The sequence below is a fragment of the Phascolarctos cinereus genome, unplaced genomic scaffold (assembly GCF_003287225.1).
Source record: "Phascolarctos cinereus isolate Bilbo 61053 unplaced genomic scaffold, phaCin_HiC Scaffold_1;HRSCAF=81, whole genome shotgun sequence".
Lineage (NCBI taxonomy): Eukaryota > Metazoa > Chordata > Mammalia > Diprotodontia > Phascolarctidae > Phascolarctos > Phascolarctos cinereus.
In genome coordinates, this window is record NW_027555514.1 from 87,489,392 (window position 1) to 87,509,413 (window position 20,022).

Below are 20,022 nucleotides of genomic sequence, written 5' to 3' on the forward strand. Positions count from 1 at the left end.
TGTGTTGGGGACACTGCCAAAAAGAGTTATGTTCAGAAAAAAGTTGGATTGGATGCCTTTTGGAGTTCCTTCCAACTCTTAAGAAATTATAATTCTGAGATTCTTTAAGGTTATAGCTTTCCCTTATAAATATGTTAGTTGGGCTGCTAGAGGATGAACTGGCATTCCACCTCCAATCAAGCTATAAAAGTCAAATCACAAACTGCCACTGCATTGTTGAGAGTGAAGAAAGTAGGTGATACCTAGAACATCATCATGATATGCCTAAGTCAACAAGTATGGATAAAGGCCCTTGATCCAGCAGGCCATAGAGCCTCAGAAGACGAGATCAGTGGAAAAGCATTATAAATAAAGCCAAGGAAAGTGTTAAGAGCTGAAAAAATACCCGCTTTTTATTCCTGCTTCCTACTTTTATTTCAATACTTTGGTGCATCAATAATTTCATCAGTGTTGACAATGCCTCTACTGATCAAACTTCCTGTGTGATCCTTGTCTCTATCTTTCCATAATTTTGCTTAAAGGATTTACTCAATGTGTTGTGGGTTCCTCTTTAGATTTAAAAAAAAATTTTGAAAGTGACAGCACAACACTCAGATTTTTCAGTTATCCTTCACTTTTGCCAGATGACTAATAAAATGTGTTTTCTAGTCATTGTTGACTTGAGAATATTTTTGATGCTTTTTGTTTAGAGGAAATTATTGTTAGTAATATTTTATGGTTTATAACACCTACCATGTGCCTTTCTCTTGTCATTTGGGTTACCTGTGAATTGGATTCTTGTGATATCATATTGTTCCATGACTTGCAGCCATATAGCATCACTGGAGGAATGCTGATATGAAAAAAATAGCTTTCGGCCACACAGATAAGCCTGGGACCATTGAAAACACTGCACAATTTACCAAATGTGATTAAGCCTGCTTTCCTCCTGCCTTTCTGTTATCTACCTGGCTTACTGTACAGCTACAGTGCTTTTCCAAGATATATGTACAAAGGTATAACTCAATGATATCTTGAAACAGATTTAGGACAGATTTAGAATAGAAAGGGACCTTAGAGGTAAGTATAATCTAAACCTCTCATTTTGCAGATAAGGAAGCTGAAGCAACTTTCTTAAGATCACAATATAATAATTAATAGCAGAATTTTGATTTAAACTCAGGTCCTTTGACTCTAAATCCAACATTCTTTCTCTGGGGTACCATGCTGCTTCCCCCATGTTGCCCATCTGCCTGCATGTGATCATATGGAGAATATGCTTTCTTCATCCACTTGACTTTCTTTCTTCACTTTCCCCTGTATTTTAATATTGTTGAGGATTAAGTGAGGTAACATATGTAAAATGTTTTACAAACCATAAAAAACCATCTAAATGTCAGCTGCTGCTGCTGCTGCTGCTATTGCCGCTTCTCCTGCTGCCTCCTTTGAACTCCCACCAATTTATTTAGGACAGGGGAAAAAAGAACTTTCCACTTCTCTAAATCTTTTCTGGAGCCCATTGGAACACAGGAATTATACCACCTGTGGATGCCTGCAGCTTGCTGCTGCTACCCTTGCCAAATAGGTTATCAGTGTTTACCATGTGGACTGGTTTAATCGTCTCTCTATGAAAAGTGGAAGGGATAAGTATGGAATCTAGTCTGTGCAACAACTGAATTAGAAGCACTTACAAGCTGCAGTATTACATGTTGCACTTGTGTGGGAACTGACTTGGGCCCCTAAGAAGTGTAAGGAAGAGGATGAAATCTCTTTGACACAGTCCTGTGCTTTGCTTGGCAAAGAAATGAGAAATTTTCCCAGGGCTAGGTCCTTAAGTGACTCAGATGAGACCTCAGCTGCACAACCTTATCGTTACTGGATATTTGTATCTACAAGATGCTTCTGGCAACTTTTCTGCTGTATTCTAAACTGGCAGTTGTAAGGCCTTTTGTGATTCTGAGTGAGAGCAAAGCTCCAATACCCATGGAAAAATAAATGCACATAAGGTAGGATCTCACTAGTCTATGAAAGATAGGTAAGCCCAAGGATAACAAGGGAAAGACCAAATATTGAATAAAGATCTTCTTGCATGTGAACATGGTTATAGTCTAAGTACCAAGAAGGGCAAAAGTAAAAATAAATAGGATGAAATAGGATGAAAATTATCTTTTAGAAACCTTAATTTAAGTGGATCTTTTTCCCTCTTAAGCATGGGTTTCATGTTGAGAAGTATATATTTCAACCATCCCAGGTTGCTCTTTTCTAATTTTAAAACTCTCTAGAAAATGAGAATTTCCTTTTCCAATGGAAAATGGTTCAGTGGAAAAGCTAGGAATAAGGAAATAAGAAAGATCAGGAATCAAAAGTTCTTTGTTTTATTTTTAGCTCTGATATGAATTAGCTTTTTGGGTTTGTATTAAAGCCTTTAACATTCTTAAAGTCTCTGTTTTCTCACCTGTGAAATGCAAAGGTTAGACTGTGTCTTCTAAGGTCCCTTTCAGCTCCCCAGCATCCAATAATTCTATGAACTTCCCCTCTGTTCATTAATTTCTACATAGCATAATGAGGGCATTCCAAAAGACCAAATTAACTGTATCTTCAAAGTTCACAAGACTCTTTCTAATGCAGATTATTTTGCTCATCACAAAAGACTTGAGAATTCTATAATCCATTTTTCATTACTATTTATGTCCTCTTTTCCCATTGTTTGGCATGGATTTAGATATCTCAAGGTTGACATTTTTATAAAGGATGTCAACACAGAAGTATATGAGCAGAAAAACAATGATGGGCCAGTGACAGAGTGATAACTAATAGGCTGCTTGTCTGTCCCACTGCTATCCACCCAACATTAACGCTTCTGGAGGAAAGCCCCCAGCATGTTGGGGAGAAGGAAGGAGGGACACTATAGAGAACTGATTGGAAGTCATAGACAACAGTCACACAAGATGGACAGGCACCACTGAGGTACAATCACGTTGTTGGAGAGAATCCTCAGATAATTAAGATTACTGATCTGCTACAGTTTGGAGGGAGGGTAGCTGCTGGGATAAATGGCCATTCTGACTGGAGCTTGGATTTCACTGGTATAGAGAACTCTTGGAAAAGGAAACTCCATCTACCAATTTAAGTTGGCACCTTCTCTGCAACTTAGTCTTAGACAGTATTAGAGAAGTGTCAAACACACAGCATGCTAGCACATAAAAGAATAACAATAATAATAGCTAACACCTAAGTAGCTCCTATTATGTGTTAAGCACTAATTATTATCTCATTTCTGTCTTTTGACCATTAGTACCTGACAGCTGTACATAAAGCTCAGAGGGTTATGTGAATTGCTTAAAGTTAAGTGGTACAGTTAGAATCAATTTATACTCAAAGTTAGAATAAATTTACATCAAACTTTTCCTCGAGAAGCTTATATGTCACGTGTATAGGCAAAGAAGAAAGAATGTAAGCTCTCTAAGGGCAAGAAACAAAAGCATTTATGCCTCTGTATTATCATTATCTTTATCAACATCATCTCTAGTATTTAACGCACTCACACACACATATATATATATATATGTATATATATATATATATAAATTTTATAACACAGTTTGCAAAGTACTTTACAAATATTCTCTCATTTAAACCTCACAACAACCCTAGGAGATAGGTGCTATTATTATCCCCATTTTACAGGTGAGGATACTGAGGCAAAGATAGGTTAAGTGACGAGCCCAGGACAAATGTTTCAGACTGGATTTGAACTCATGTATTACTGATTCTAGGCCTGCTGCTCTACCTACTGCAACACCAAGCTGGCACTGGATACTGTCTGCACCAGGTTAAAATATAATTGAGAAATATTTAACAAAATAAATTAAAAATTATAACAAAACACAGATAATATCACACTACAAAACTAAGTGAAGTGTGGTTCATGGAATCCGGGCTGACAGACTAGTGGTCCTCATTTCTATTTGAGTTTGACACCACTGGCCTAGAATATTGAGTGGCTAAGTGACTTGACCAAGGTCATACAGTCACTATGTATCAAAGGTGAGACTTGAACCCAGATATTTCTGGTCCTGAGTCTACTCCCTAACTATGTACCCTTTCTATTTGCCATTATAGAACAACAATGCACAAATAAGAAGTTAATAAATTTGATGAAAGTAGATTAAAAAATTAACACAAGTTTTATTGCCATACTGTTTTTCTGAGACATTAATTGATTTGCTTGGATAAGTAGCAGAACACAGTTATAGTAGAAGTAATGTTGGGTTTGGAATTAGACACCCTGGTATGAGAACTGGGGATGAATTTCAACTCCAATATTTAATAATTGTGTGACCTTGAACAAATCAACTAAATTCTCTGCAGCTTTTCTGTAAAATGGATATAAAAATACTCACACAAGCTACATCACAGATTTCTTATGAGGAAAGAGCTTTGTAAATTGGTGAAGTACTATAAAAATGTGAACTCCTGCCATCACCACTGAAATTATTAATTCCTGCTCCTCTCATTCCTCCCCCACCTCTTTCTACTAAATTCTTACTTATCCTTCAAGGCCCATCTCAAATACCATTTTCCCCAAGAATTCCCTCCCTTCCCTCCACATCTCTCTCTGTCTACTAAATTTCTACTCATCGTTTAGGTTCCCACACAAACACCATTTTCCCCAGAAAGCTTGCCCTGATTCATTCTAGCCAGAAAGTTTCGTCTGAAGCCCTACTGCACTTATCATGTATAGCACACACGTAGTTCTTATTCTAAACTGCCAAGTATTATAGTTATCTGGCAATATGTCTCATCGCCTTAATTAGATTAAGCTTCAGGAGGGCAGGGGTCAGATTGTAAACATCCTTATATTCACTACCGTTCAGTTAACAAGCCTTTATTAAGCACTTACTATGTGCCAGGGATATCTAGGTCAGGCAGTGGATAAAGCACTGGGCCTGAAATCAGGAAGATTCATCTTACTGAATTCCAATCTAGCCTCAGACAATCTAGCTGTGTGACCCTGGGCGAGTCACTTAATCCAGTTTTCCTCAGATTCCTTATCTGTAAAATGAGTTGGAGAAGGAAATGGCAAGCCACTCCAATATCTTTGCCAAGAAAACCCCAAATGGGGTCAGAAAGAGTGGGACGTGATTGAAAAAACAACTGAATAACAAAAATGTGCCAGGTACTATGTTAAGCCTAGGATACACAAATAAAGGCAAAAATAATTTCTGACCTCAGTAATCTAGCATTCTAGTGGGAGAGACCACATGTAAATAATTTGGCACAGATATGATATATACAGTGCAAATGGAAGGGAAATTTGGAGAGGAGGCACTAGGAATTAGAAGGACCAGCAAAGGCCTCCTTTACAAGGTAGCATCTGAGTTGAGTCTTGAAGGAAGCCATAAAAAGCAGGAGGTGGAGGTGAAGGGGCAGTGCATTCCAGGCATGAGCAACAGCCATGCAAAGGCATGGAAATGGGAGAGAGAGGGGGTGGTGGGGAAAGAGAGGCAAAGAGAGACAGACATGTTTAAATAATGGCAATAGACTGCAGAGAGTGTAAAATATAAGGAGACTGCAAAGGCAGGAAGAGGCCCAGTTACAAAGAGCTTTAAATACCCAAAGGGGGAGTTTATATTTGATCCTAAAGATGAAAGGGGACCACTGGAGCTCACTGAATATGGCAGATAACATCATTATAGCTATACTTTGGAAAAAAATCACAGCACTCATTATAGAGCCTTGCACATACACACACACACACACACACACACACACACACATGTATTTGTGTATGTATGTGTGTATGTATGTATATATGTAAAGAGATAGCTTCATGTAGTAGAATGCTGGAATGAGGGGTTGGGAAGACCTGGATTCTTATCCCAATTCTGATTCTTTCTAGCTGTGTGGACCATGGGTAAGTTGTCTCCCCTCTCTGAGACTCAATTCCTTCATCTATAAAATATACCCATTTTGCAGAGTTGTTGGGAAGCACCAAAAGTGTACCTATTTCACAGAGTTGTTGGCAAGCACCACAGTAGTAGGGATATAAATGATGCTGCAAACCTTAAGGATACATGGATACATACATACATACATACATACATACATACATACACATATACACATTTATATACACATGTATACGGATATGTGGATGTATACATCTATGCATGTACATGTATATATACACATGTATTATATGTGTGTATATGTATATATGTGCATGAATGCATGTGTATATATCTGTGAATATGTACACATACATATATATTGACTGTTACTCAATTTTCATCAATTTATCAATTTATATGGTTACTATTAGTATTATGCCAGTATTATTAATTGTCTCAGCATAAAAGGGAGATCACACAGTACCTACCTGGTAAAATTAGAAACAGTCTCTGCACTCCAGGCATTTGCCACTTAGCCAGTAATTAAAGAAATATACTTCAAATTCAGATAAAGGGCGACAAACCTTTTTTCCACTGAAAACTTATGTAAAACTACTTTTGCAGTAGATGCTATCAAAGGGATCCCCTATGGAAAATCAATTCTACAACAGGGAGTTCTTCAGAAAGAACCTTCAGATCCAGTTGCATTTGGGGGTTAATGCTGGCTGGCCTTCCCAAGAATAAAATTTTATAAATACCTGGGGTGAGAAGAATGACCGAAGTGACAATCAAGGAGCAGATCACCAGGATGACAAGCAGAGCGATCGCAATCCCTTTCCAATTCCTTTGCGGAGGATTACTTCCCACCAGCTCCTGCAAACAACAAAGGAAAATACCGAGGAGTGAAAAGAAGCAACCAATCTCATGAAGTCAATAGCTCCTGTAATTCAAAAGCCAGAGGCAAAATTTGGCAGTAAAAGTGTAGGCAGCATTCAGGACCATCTACACCAAAGCAATTTCTAGATGTGTTCCTCTTCAGGCATTCATGGTCACTGAGCTCTCTTCTCCCATCCTCTCAGTCAGTTCCAATCACATCCTCTCAGGAAAGGATCTGATCTCTGTCACTCGAACCTTTCACCTTAGCATATGTGAACAAGACAGCATGGTACCTGAGGGTACCTGGCAGACCTGCGGGGAGCAGGTGAAATGTCCAACCAGCAAGTAGGCTGCAATGGCAATCTTCAGGAGTCATATTTAGCTGGGAGATTTGAGGCTAAGGAAGGGGCATTACTATTGATAACAGACGTAACACTGGCTATAGCCCTATTGCATGTTGTTGAAAGTGACTTACTGATGGAAAGAGAAATGGACTCAAGTTTTTGGCCTTCAGTATAGAGTGTAGCAGCAGTGTTAGGATATCATGATGAGTTTTCCCTATGAGGGCATTTGTATTTGTATGTGTGTGTGTGTGTGTGTGTGTGTGTGTGTGTGTGTGTGTGTGTGTGTTGCACATGGGAAAGGCATCATTCTGTGTATTGCGACTGTGATCAGCATCCTCCTTGGAGTGGGAGCTGATTCACCAGCAAGTAGTTCATATATCATATTTCAGATATCATAAATATCATGATCACATATCATATCATAATCAGATATCATATCATGAATATGATATGATATTTCAGATACAGCCATGTCTTATAAGATTCTCTCATATTTCTATCCTATCACTCTTAGGTGTGTTTGAGAATTCTAGAAAAAACATCAAGGCACTGTATTTTCTCCCCTAGACCAATGTCATGTTCCCCTCACCTCCTGCTACAAGAGAATAAAAGGCTCTGTGCCCATTTAGGAAATTCTAGTCATTAACCAAGAGGAGAATATGGGTGCCTAGTCATGCTACAGAGCATTATACTTATGACAGAGGCCAGCATCCCCCCAAATAGGCTAACTAAATAATATAGGAAGGGCATCATATGGATGCAGAAATGGTTAAATAAGTAAAGTTTGCATTCAAGCTGTCAAGAAAAAATTGAGCAGAGTTCAAAGGAAGAAAAAGCAGAAGTGGGCTAACACTTCCTGTTAGCATTCCTGGCATTCTTCAGCATTCAGCTCAAATGCCATCTACTGCAAGAAGGCATTCTCCCCTCCCCAACCCACTCCTGGCAGCCTCTAAAACTACCTTCCTTCTATTCCAAGTGTTTCTTCTATTGTATCTATTTACTTACATGTTATTCTTCTCATTCAAATGTAAACTCTGATAGCACTGACTGTTTTTGTGTTTTTAATTTTTTTTTTTCATTTCTTTTATCCCCAGGCTTCCTAGAAGGCCTGGCATACAGAAGTGAGATACATTTCTTACCCTAACTCTGCCTTATGTGCTTATTATTGTCCCAGTTTCTTAGCAGGTCTTCCAGACTTCAGTCTCTCTTCTCTATATAACTGATACCACACCCAAAAATCACTTTCTCTTCCTGAAGCTCTGCTGTAATCATGTTCTAACTCTCCTGCCTACGAAATAAATTCCTTACACTGACATTCAAGGCTCACTCAGTAATCTGGTTCCAATTTATCATTGTGTCTTTTATTTTGTAGGTAGAGGGGTTAGAACATCTCCCCAGGACTGTTCTTGTATATCTTATTGTACTTACTCCCTTCATAGCATGACCAGACACTTTTATTAATGCTGTGCTGCCTACCTGGATCACCCCTACCCTATTCTCCATCTCTAGATTGAAGCATCTTTCACATTTTTAAAATTTTCACTTAAAACACAGAAACAGCCACATCGTGTGATGACTACCTTTGATAGACTTAGCCCTTCTCGGCAATGCAAGGATCTCCAAAGGTCTCATGATGGAAAATGCTATTTGCATACAAAGAAAGAACTATGGAGTTTGAATTCAGATTTAAGCATATTATTTGCCCTTTTTTTCTTCTGTTTTGTTTTGTTTCTTCTTTCTTGTGGTTCCTTCTATTGGTTCTAATTCTTCCTTACAACATGACTAATGTGAAAATATGTTTGATAGGAATGTATACGTATAGCTCATATCAAATTGCATGCTGCCTTGGGGAGGGAGGTGGGGAAGGAGGGGGAGAAAAATTTAAAACTCAAAAGCTTATGGAAGCAATTGTTGATAAATCAAAATAAATTAATAACAATAAATTAAGAAAATAATAAAACAGGTCTACCTCCTTGAAGGAGGTACCTGTAATATACCTATATACCTCTGATAATTCCATCCAAGAGTCAGTCCTTCCCCTCCTTCCCTTTCTCTTCCCCTCCATCCCTCCCTCTTTCCTTCCTTTCATCCTTCCCTCCTTCCTTCTTCCATCCATCACTCCCCCTCCTCCTCCTCCTCCCTCCTCTCTCTCTCTCTATACTATTAACTCCTATGGTTCCTACTGATTGTACTACTCATGTCATATTTGATATATATACTTGCTTTGCCTTTTTCATTTGTGTCTGCCTTGTCTCTCAATCTCCACTATATTATAAGCTCCTAGGGGGAAGGACCTATGTATATTTTTGTATCTTAATAGTGCCTTGCCCATAGCTGGCACTGAAGTAATATTTGTTGAATGAATAAAAGAATGAATCAATCAACAAGTGAACAAGAAAACAAACTGTTTTCAGTAAACACATCTTCCTTATGATAAAGTGATTCTGGCTTATCTGTGTCAACCATATTCTTATTCCATGAGTAGATGTATCAGATTTGCTTTTTAAACAGTGTTCTCATGTTTAAATACAAGAGTAATTTTACATGCACCATAGAGAGACATTATTGCATCCTATTTTCATTTGGACAATTTTATTCTCCAGAGCACAGGTAGATCTGTGAGTTGTAGGAACACAAATTAGATGTTTGAAGTGGCAAACTTAAAGATTAACTCAACCAGCAGGGATTGAAGCTACGGAAAACCTAAGTGAGTCTGATATGATACCCAGTGAAGGACCAGAGAAACCTATAAATCCCACCCTGGGAAGCCAAGCAATACTCACGAGCCAAGTACAAAGCAATCCCTTTTTCAATCCATTCACAGGATTTTTTACCTAGGTTAGTGAAAATGAGATTTAATCCTGTGCCAGCTTGTATATGGAAGCTCCCACAAGCAAAGGAAGTCCAAGGACAGGTTCCTGAGGCTCTACAATTCAATTATTTACTGTAGGAAGTTCTAACCAGCTCAGTGCTACACATAAAAGACACAGGATGTTGTACTAGCAGAGCCCAAGTTTTTTTTTTCTCCCTCCTCACCACTTCCTGTTAGCATTCCTGGCATTCTTCAGCATTCAGCTCAAATGCCATCTACTGCAAGAAGGCATTCTCCCCTCCCCAACCCACTCCTGGCAGCCTCTAAAACTACCTTCCTTCTATTCCAAGTGTTTCTTCTATTGTATCTATTTACTTACATGTTATTCTTCTCATTCAAATGTAAACTCTGATAGCACTGACTGTTTTTGTGTTTTTAATTTTTTTTTCATTTCTTTTATCCCCAGGCTTACTAGAAGGCCTGGCATACAGTAAGTGCTTAATAAAGGCTTACTGAATAAATTGACTGTTGGACTGGATTCTTTGTGATAAACATTTTTGGGCCTCTTTATCAGCACTCAGTTTTTGGCTAGCTTTTTTGTCCATAGTTCCAGCAGGTTTCTGCCCTCCCTTATCAACTTCAGTTCAGATATAGAATTTACTCCCCTGCCCCAACATGAATCCTGTTCACTCTTTTCCCAGGTAAAGTCTAGTTTTAATGCTATTATTAGCTAGTTATTTAATATTATTATTAGCTAGTTAATAGGTAGTAAATAATTACCCTCACCACTGAGCAGCTAAAGAAAATAGCAATGGGAACTTTAAAAAAAAGTGATGCAAATGGATATTTTTATTTGGCCATGTCTCTATCCTCAGGGAAACCACTGTGGCCCAAGCTTATTTTTATCTTGATGTTTTAACTACAAAATACAGCTTCCCTGGAAGATTATTAACTTGGTGATTTGTGATGCAGCATTCCACATTATATGCCACTTGTACATGTAAGCTGCAAGAAAGCAAAGATTAAAATCACTCAAAGATGCCACACTGCTCTATGAACTGATTTCTAGAATGACTCCATTATGTAGTTTTATTTTCCACAGTTATGACATATAATTCAGGCACTTATAACAGAGGCTGATCGGAAATAATGCATTCACATCCTATCCTTTCAGAGTTAAATGTTTAATGCATCGTATCTTGTCCAAACTTCATGCCTCTCACTGGATTTTCCTTAGTACTATTTGTCAAATCTAGTGCTTCACAGAACCTAGCAGAACTGTGAATCCTGATTCAGATGGGGAAAATGTGGATGGAGATGAAAACCTAACTGTGCCCAGAGCAAAATTTCCAGTGTTTCATTTTATTTAGGAAGGTCAATATAGAGGAATGAGAAAAGAAGCAAAGAGAGGAAAGGGAAAAAAAATCAATAAGCAGTTATGAAGACCCTACTATGTGCCAGAGAGTAGATGCTTAGAATACAAAGATAAAAATGAAAGAATATCTGCCCTCAAGAAGCTTACATTCCATTGGGGGAAAGAACATGTGCATATGTAGAAGTATATAAAATAGCTGCAAAGTAAGTACAAAGGAATTTTGCCTGGGAAAAGTACCAATAAACTGAGGGAATTAGGAAAGGTTTAAGGTGGAAGGCGGCACTTTAGCTGAGACAGTCTCAAAAACTATGAATTCTGAGAAATAAAAATGAGGATGGTAGTACATTCCCTGTGTGAGAAATATCCAGGGTACAGAGCTGGAAGATGGAGAGGATTAAGTAAGCCATATTGTTTGGATTGTAGAGAGTGTAAAGGGGCGGGGGAAGTATGTAAGTAAGTGCAAAAGTTAGGTTGAGGCCAGATTATAAAGGATTTTAAATGAAAAATACTGGAGTTTGTATTTATTGAGTAGGAGATTGGAATGGTTAGAGTTGGACTTTAAGAAAATTAGTTTGGCAACTGTGTGAGAGATGAACTGAAGAGAGTAATAGTCTTGAGGCAGGGATGCCACTTAGAAATGTACAATAGTGACGGAAAGGAGGGATGAGGACATGAAGGAAGACAATGGCCATCTGGGTGTAGAGGAGGGTACTAATTGGAAGCACGTCCTGCAGACAGAATACAACCAGATTTGGTAGCTGATTAAATATATGGGCTGGGGAAGAAGACAAGGCAAAAAGAAAAATGAGATGGGGAAGGAAGAAAAAAAAGTAAATGGACCCTAAGGGAAGAAAGGAAGTAAAGAAGGAAATAGAGAGAAGGGAGGGAAGAAAGGGGGAAAAAAGAAGCAAAGGAAAGAAGTAGTAAGAAGAGTGGAGAAAGGAAAGAAGCTTCTATTCTTGTGTAGTTTTAAGGGATCTCAAAAGGATTAACATGTGTTACTTGGTGTCAAGTTATGGGTCACAGAATACGACAGAACTGAAAGCCTGATGGAGAACTCCATCCGTGATGACTCATTCTTCCTAGATCTCTGTTATGGCAAACAGTAAGCACTGAACCAAGAAGATGAGATTTAATGAGCAGCTTGAACAATGTGTTTGGGGTACACAGTGAAAAAGTTGGCATTTGGAGTTGGTCGCTCACTTTTTAACAATACAGTGAGAGATCAGGGTAAACTGGGTAGAAGGCTGATCATAAACTATGAGCCACATGGATTTATGTCCTATTTCTGACACACACTGGCTCCTTTCACTGCCTTCAGGTAACTTTAAGATTATAAATTGCAGGATGGCTGCAGATTTGCACTGATAGGGGAAGCTGGGAACCCTATACCATTGAAATCACAGGTCCAAACAAAATAAATAAAATTAAAGGGAACTGTATTAACTGTTTTTCTTTTGGAAGGTGATTTGGATTTTGTTTTCAAAGAAGGATTCTTAGGGATTGAAGGTAAATCGTTGAGGTGCCAAAATAACCCATTAAGATAATCCAAACAATCAAATGATTTTGCCATTTCATTGGGTGGCTGCTTTGATATTATTTAGACAGTGTCAGGCCATTAAGAGAACAGAAGATTAAATCTCTAACAGAATTGGGATAGGAAGATTATAGTCAATGTTCCTTTCAGGATTTTTTAAACCTTCTCAAGATTCAGCACCAAAATGAAACTTCAGGATAGAGGAAGCTTTGCATGGTACAATGCTTACAGAAGGAGTGGCAATACAAAAGCAGAACCCACAAGGATAGTAAAGGGCATGGCCTTGCCAGTCACAATAGGGATGGCTGGCAATTTCTCATTTTCTTGCCCTTAACTAAGGACAAAGAGTGTCAAGCAGATGGCCTGGCCACAGGGGAGGGGTGGTGAGGAAGGAAGAGAATGGAACTATTCTTTTTTTTTTATAACAATAATCCATTTCCAACCAATCCAACTTCTTTCCTACTGTCCTATGGCATTTCAATTCCAGACAGTGCCCATAACAAGAAGTCACCCCTCAGAGGACAAAGGTATTTTATTCTTTTGACTGAAAGTAACAATATGACAGGTTTCATAATCCATACTAGAATAAGATTATTCAAAGATTCAGCCTGGGTTCAACTGGAGTTAATTTTCTTTTTAAAATATCTATTTTTTTTCCAATTACATGTAAAAACAATTTTTAACATTTTTTTCTAAATTTGAAAATTTAAAAATTTCAGTTCCAAATTCTCTCATCTAATCCTTACCCTCCCCTCTCATGGAAAAAGCAAACAATTTAACATAGGTTATACATGTGTAATCATCCAAAACATATTTCCATCTTAGTCACGTTGTGAAAGAAAATACAGGCAAAAAAACCCCAAGAAAAATAAAGTAAAAAAAAAAAGTATTCTCCAATCTGCATTCAGACTCCATCAGTTCTTTCTCTGGATATAGATAATGTTTCTCATCATGAGTCTTTCAGAATTATCTTAGATCATTGTGTTGCTGAGAACAGCTAAATCATTCATTGCTGATCATCATACAATATTGCTGTTGCTGTGTACAATGTTCTGGTTCTGCTCAATTCACTTTGTATCATGTCATGTACATCTTTCTAGGTTTTTCTGAAAGCATCCTGCTCATTAGAGCAACATAGCATTCCTTCACAATTGTACCACAACTTGTTAAGCCATTCCCTAATTGATGAATATCCCCTCAATTTCCAATTCTTTGCCACCATAAAAGAAGCTTTTATAAATATTTCTGTACATATAGGTCCTTTTCCTCCTTTTTAAAATCTCTTTGGGATACAGATCTAGTAGTGGTATTGCTAGGTCAAAGGGTATGCACAGTTTTATAGCATAGTTTCAAATTGTTCGCTAGAATGGTTGCATCAGTTTATAGCTCCACATTAATGTCCTAATTTCCCCACATCCCTGGCTGTTACTATGTACATGCATGTATGTACTATGAGTTTTCCAGGTTTTTCTGAGAGCATCCTGCTTGTCATTTCTTATAGCACAATAATATTCCTTCACAATCATATGACCACAACTTGTTCAGCATTTCCCCAAATGATGGGCGTACCCTTAGTTTCCAATTCTTTGACACTAGAGAAAGAGCTGCCATAAATATTATTGTACATACATTTTGTACAGTCCTCTTCCTTTTTCAAGGTTTTTACTGAGTTTCATGGGAGATATGTAGCCACATGTAAAGGTGATAAATCAGTCAGTCAGTCAACAAGCTTTTAACTAAGCACATATAAGCCAGGTACTGTGCTAAGTACTAGAGATATAAAGGCAAAAATTATACATATATATATATGTGTATATATATATGTATGTGTATATATGTATATGTATGTGTGTGTGTGTGTGTGTGTGTGTATTTCCTTGCTCTCAAGGAGTTCATAGTACAATGGAGAAATAATATGCAAATAATTACAATGAAGTTATAAACAGGATAATTTGGGCTAGTCTCAGACTGAAAGCACTAAAATTAAGGAGGACTGGGAAAGGCTTCTTGCAGAAGGTGAGACTTGAAGAAAACTACAGAAGTTAGAAGGCAGAGATGAGGAGAGAGTTCCAGGCATATGGAACAGCCAAAGATCTTTACAGAAAAAAAAAATCTTTTAAGCATTTGTCCACTGGAAGATCCTTTTGGGTGTATACATTTCCAATTGTTAACAGAGATTCCACAGGGAATTAGTGCCTTACTGAAAACTGCTTTAATCAACTCAGTACGTAGCTAAGTCTGGGGTAACTAACTAGCACAGTGGACAGAGAACTGGACCCGGAGTCAGGAAGACCTGAGTTCAGATACGGCCTCAGACTAGCTGAGTGAGCCAGGGTGTCACTTAATCTTGTTTCTTTCAGTTTCCTCATCTGTAAAATGACCTTGAAAAGGAAATAACAAGCCACTCCAGTATCTTTGCCAAAGAAAAACCCAAATGGGGTCATGAACTGTTGGAAAAGACTGAGATCACTGAACACTTAGCCAAATACCAGTCATAAGGAAAAGAAGTTGGTTGGATGGACAGGAAAAGTAGCAGATGATAAAAGAATTTGACAGAAGAGATCTCTTTGGTTTAGCACTGTAACACAGTTGCTCTCAGATGTGTATCTTATCCCCTCTTTGGCTTGCCCCCAACTCCTGGTGTTCCATCTTTGCTACAAATCCTGACATATTTCCAAGTGCTTGAGGACTTCAAAACTCTATCTATTGCCCATGAATGCTGAAGACCTCCTTGTCCTAATAACCTGGACTTTCCCCTGGAATTCTTGCTAGTGTATCTCCAATGCTGGAGCCATTTGCATAGGCACTGGTGCTATTTCTAAAGCAGATCAACTCTATTTGCTGCCAGAGGGCTCACTAACCACAGTGAAGGCTGCTAAAAACCAGCCTGTATGTGTGAAGCCCTTGAGACAGAACATCTTTGAAATTGCCTTTTATTCTGACATATACGGGGAATGAGACCATGAATTTTGTGAGGGATAGAGGGAGACAATTTTAGCTAGTGTTCACTCCAAAAAATATGCTGAAAATGGTATGTTACTGTCTGCCACCTATAAAAATTTTGGATGCTCTATTTTTATAACAGCTGTTTAAAAATCAGAGCTAAGGCAATTTTAGACCCTTAAGCTAATTTGACACAGTGATGTATTGGTCTGATGATTCCTTTTATGAAATTAACTCTGAAATATTACCTATTTTTATACTCAGAAAGTCATTCCAACTTTGCTCTATTTCCATCTTGCTAACTTGTTTTAGAATTTTTCCCCCCAAGTCTTGCAATGGGTTTTGGCCAAAAAAAAAAAGCAATTCTGGAGTGATTGTTGCCAAAGAAAAAAGTCACAAGAAAGCATGGGCAATGGAAATCTATCTATAAAAAGAAACAGACCTTGTAAGTACATCACTCATTTACACCTTCTGCATTGCTACAATGAGTGGGTGTTCTGAAGAGCTGGATGGTGCCTATCACACTGCTTGTTTGAGTTATTTTTTTTTTTCCTGTGAAACTCACTGGTAACGTGTAGATCAGAGTAACTCACCTTTCCATAGTTGAAAAATAATTCTGTGGCTCCCAACATACTACTTCACTTTGCCTTATGTTGAAATTGACTGCAGGTCCTCAGTAAACATTAAGGGGCTAACAATTGAACTAGTATATGAAAGCCAAGAACCACCAGCAAAAACTAGTTGTAGAAAAGAAAAGTATTTGGACAAATGAAATATTGTTGGACATGAAGCCAAGATTTAACCAGTGTCACTAGTGGTGACCTCACTATTGATCTGCACAATTATCAGGTGAGAAGAATATGAAAACTTCATCTTGTAATGACCAAGGTCATAATTCCATGATAGATACACATAGTGAAATCTTTAGAAAACTAGGGTTGCTGAAGATTGATTTGAAAGTTCTCAGGTTTCCATGAGAATTCCCTTATCCAGATATATATGTCATAGTAACAGTAACACAAACAGTATTGACATTCTGCTAAGATTTTCAAAGCAACAAGTTTGAACAGGAAGAATATATTGCAGAAAGGAAATGCTGTGGAAGGTTCTATACTAGTTGGAGCTTTGGCGACTACTTCAATAAAATAATGTGTTACAGGGTAGATAGGATGGGCCTGAGAGAAAGGCATCCTTGGTTTTCCTTCTGGCTCTGCCACTAAGCTTTGCTTAAATCACCTCATCTCTTTTGTCCTCAGCTTCATCATCAGTAATACTAAATGGTTATACTGGATGGTCATTTATAGCTCTAAAAATTCTACAGTAAACATATACATTTGCCTTTTTGAAATTTTTGCCCATACAAAGTATGGCAATGATTAATTACAAGAAATAAGTAGAATGTCTAGCCCTCAGCCAGTATAGTAATAAACACCAAATTTAGAGCTATTGATTGCCTCTGAAACATTGATTCATTCATAAAAATAAGGAATTATTTATTATTTACTACACTACAAAATACTGTGATAAACACCCTGGGAATGAGGGATTGGGGAGAAAGAAACAAATAACTACAAGCTATGGTCCTTGTTTGTGAAGGGCTTACAACATCAAAAAGAAGGTAAGATGTACATAAATGACATCACCAGACAATGTATGACAAATGGCATGTGAGTGGGTCAGTAGGAGTCCTCAATGATGCTTACTATTTCCTATGGGTCTTTATTGATTATGGATTAGTCTCCTGATCACCAAGCAGGCTAGTGGGACTCCTCAAGTATATCCCATGTTCTTCACACCCTACATATCAGTTATGACACAGGCTTTATCACACCTCGACAAATCCTCTGAGAAGCTGGGTCACCTGAAAGTCAAGTTTTGGGATCCCTTCCAAGTGAAGTTGTGAATTAACAACAGTGGCCTTTTTTCTCTGCTTTGCACACTGTAGTTACTGAATTATCTGTTGAATGGATGGATGAATTTCATGATGTTACAGTAATTAATTCATAAAGAAATCATGCCTTTTACATAACGCCATTAAGAAATTATGTCCTACATTAAAAATGGTAAACGAAGAAGGGCTTCACTTCTAAGGACTTAAAAAGAAGAGGTAAAACACTCCACTTGTCTGGAGGTCATTCATCAAGCAAATTCAACCAGTAGGCAGTTAACAAAAGTTTATTGAAAAAATGAATAAACCTCAGTTTTCTAGCTAAAAACACCTAAAAATACTTCTAAAAAGCCATAACCGGTGCCACAAAGTCTATGAAATTTACTCATTACCCATTTACTTTTATTTTCTACACAATTTAGTCAAATGTTTATCTGTCTACCCAGTTCATAGCAGACTAGAATCAGTAAACTTGTAGTTGCATTCAAAGCAGCAAAAAGTGACAACTAAGATTCTAAGAATTAGAGGCAGAAAAACTATGAAAAGTAGACACAAGAATTCAAATATCCCCAGAGACATCCTGAGCAATTTAGAGTCAAAACAAAGAGCACAAGACACTTCAATAACTCATAAGGTCATGACTATACTGAAATACTGTGCAATAACTGATGCTTATAATTATATCCAAAGGCCATCAACGAGAGATCAACTGATATTTGGTGTACTTTGTTTGAGAAGGCAAAGTGTTTTTTTTTTTAATTCAGACTGACTAAAATGGGAAAAAAAATGTGTTCTGGGATTGAGAAAGAGGAAGGTTCTGTCATCTGGAAAATTAATTACAGGCCATACCTTAATTCCTCAGCGACACCAGATAAAAGAAACATTACTACCTTATCATTCTCTGTGCCAGAGTTTGAAGTGCACTGGATTTTAATTCAATGGCAACAACGAGACTGAGTTTCAGTGATTTACAGCAACCATACGGTTTGGCTATAGGTTGATGAATTTTTCAGCCTCATTCAATTCTTAATGACTTAAATGCTTGTTGGATTAAATTGAATTTCCAAAGTCACAGAGCAATGGCAATATATGCCAACAAAGAGAGTACCACACAAGAAAAACTACAGATCTTTGAATACAGTATTTCTCACAGTCCAATTTGGGTTAGTATATCCTGATCATGGTGGTTCTAAGCTAGAGCTGGCCTTAAGCCAAAAATGAAAGGAGAATAAATAGACAAAGCAAATGCATAATGAATGACATTATATCATAGCTTTGCTTTATATATGAAAGGGGGAGGGTTAAACTATAATACTATTCAATTAGGTTTTCCACTGTTATACCCCAGTAAACCCCTTATTACCTCTCCTTCGTATCATTGAAAAAGCCTCCAGATTGACCTTCCTGCAAACCATCCATCTTCTTCCCATCCCTTCCCCCCTCAGTCCACCCTACCAACATCACTCTCAGATTAATGCAAATATCTCATTATGTCTTTCGATAGCTTAAAAAGCGATAAGTTCTCAATGCCTAGGGAATACGTTTTAAATTCCTTATTGTACCATTAAAAGAGCTATACAATCTGGTGTATTTCTTGAATTCTCTCAGCACTCCACTTGACTCAATGTACCTACTATATGCAAGTCATTGAAGGTGCAAAAACAACGATGAAAACAAACTCATGTTTCCTGTTGCCAAGTAATTTAAATTCTAGAAACGGTCACTATATACATATGTATATGTATATATGTTTACATAAACATATATTATTATATATCACATGCACATAAATAAATACAAAATAATATGAAAAAAGAGAACACTAACACGTGGGGAGAGAAAGAGATCAAGACAGGCATAGAGTAAGAAACAGTACTTAAGCTGAGCCTGAATGAAGCTAAGGATTCTAAGAGGAAAAAGTTTTTCGTCTGCATTTTAGGGATGACAAAGAGCCCGCATGAAAACGGCTCCCAGAAAGGCATAAGCCCTCTCGTCTCATTTTTCTTCTTTCCTTCCTAGTCTAGATTCTATGATTTCCTAGTTGAACAATAAGTTATCTTCCACTGTGACTCTGTGGACCCTTTACCCAATCATCACTAACACTTTGCTGAACCTCCTGGATACCTTTTCTTCCCACTATTTTCTCCTGGTTTTCCTCTTACCAGCTGGACTGTTCTTTCTCAGTCTCTTTTCCTGCACTGGGTTATTTTGGTCCCCAAGAACTCTGTCTTCTTCTCTTCTTTTTCCCTCCTTCCAATCTATTCTTCTTCCAATTCCTCTTCTGCACAGCTGCCAAAATAATCTTCCTAAACCAGAGGCCTGACTGTGTTATTCCCTTAATCAAAAATATGCTGGGGCCCCTTATTGCCCCCAG

The 20,022-nt window shown here is 37.8% G+C and overlaps 1 protein-coding gene across 1 annotated transcript in view; it reads right to left on the reverse strand.

The window, feature by feature from the left end:
* The window catches only part of DPP6 (dipeptidyl peptidase like 6), a 975,800-nt gene that overhangs the window by 539,351 nt on the left and 416,427 nt on the right, over nt 1–20,022 (reverse strand). Inside the window, 1 exon segment of the mRNA XM_021009613.2 lies at nt 6,632–6,746. Within this exon segment, the coding sequence (XP_020865272.1) occupies nt 6,632–6,746 (115 nt within the window).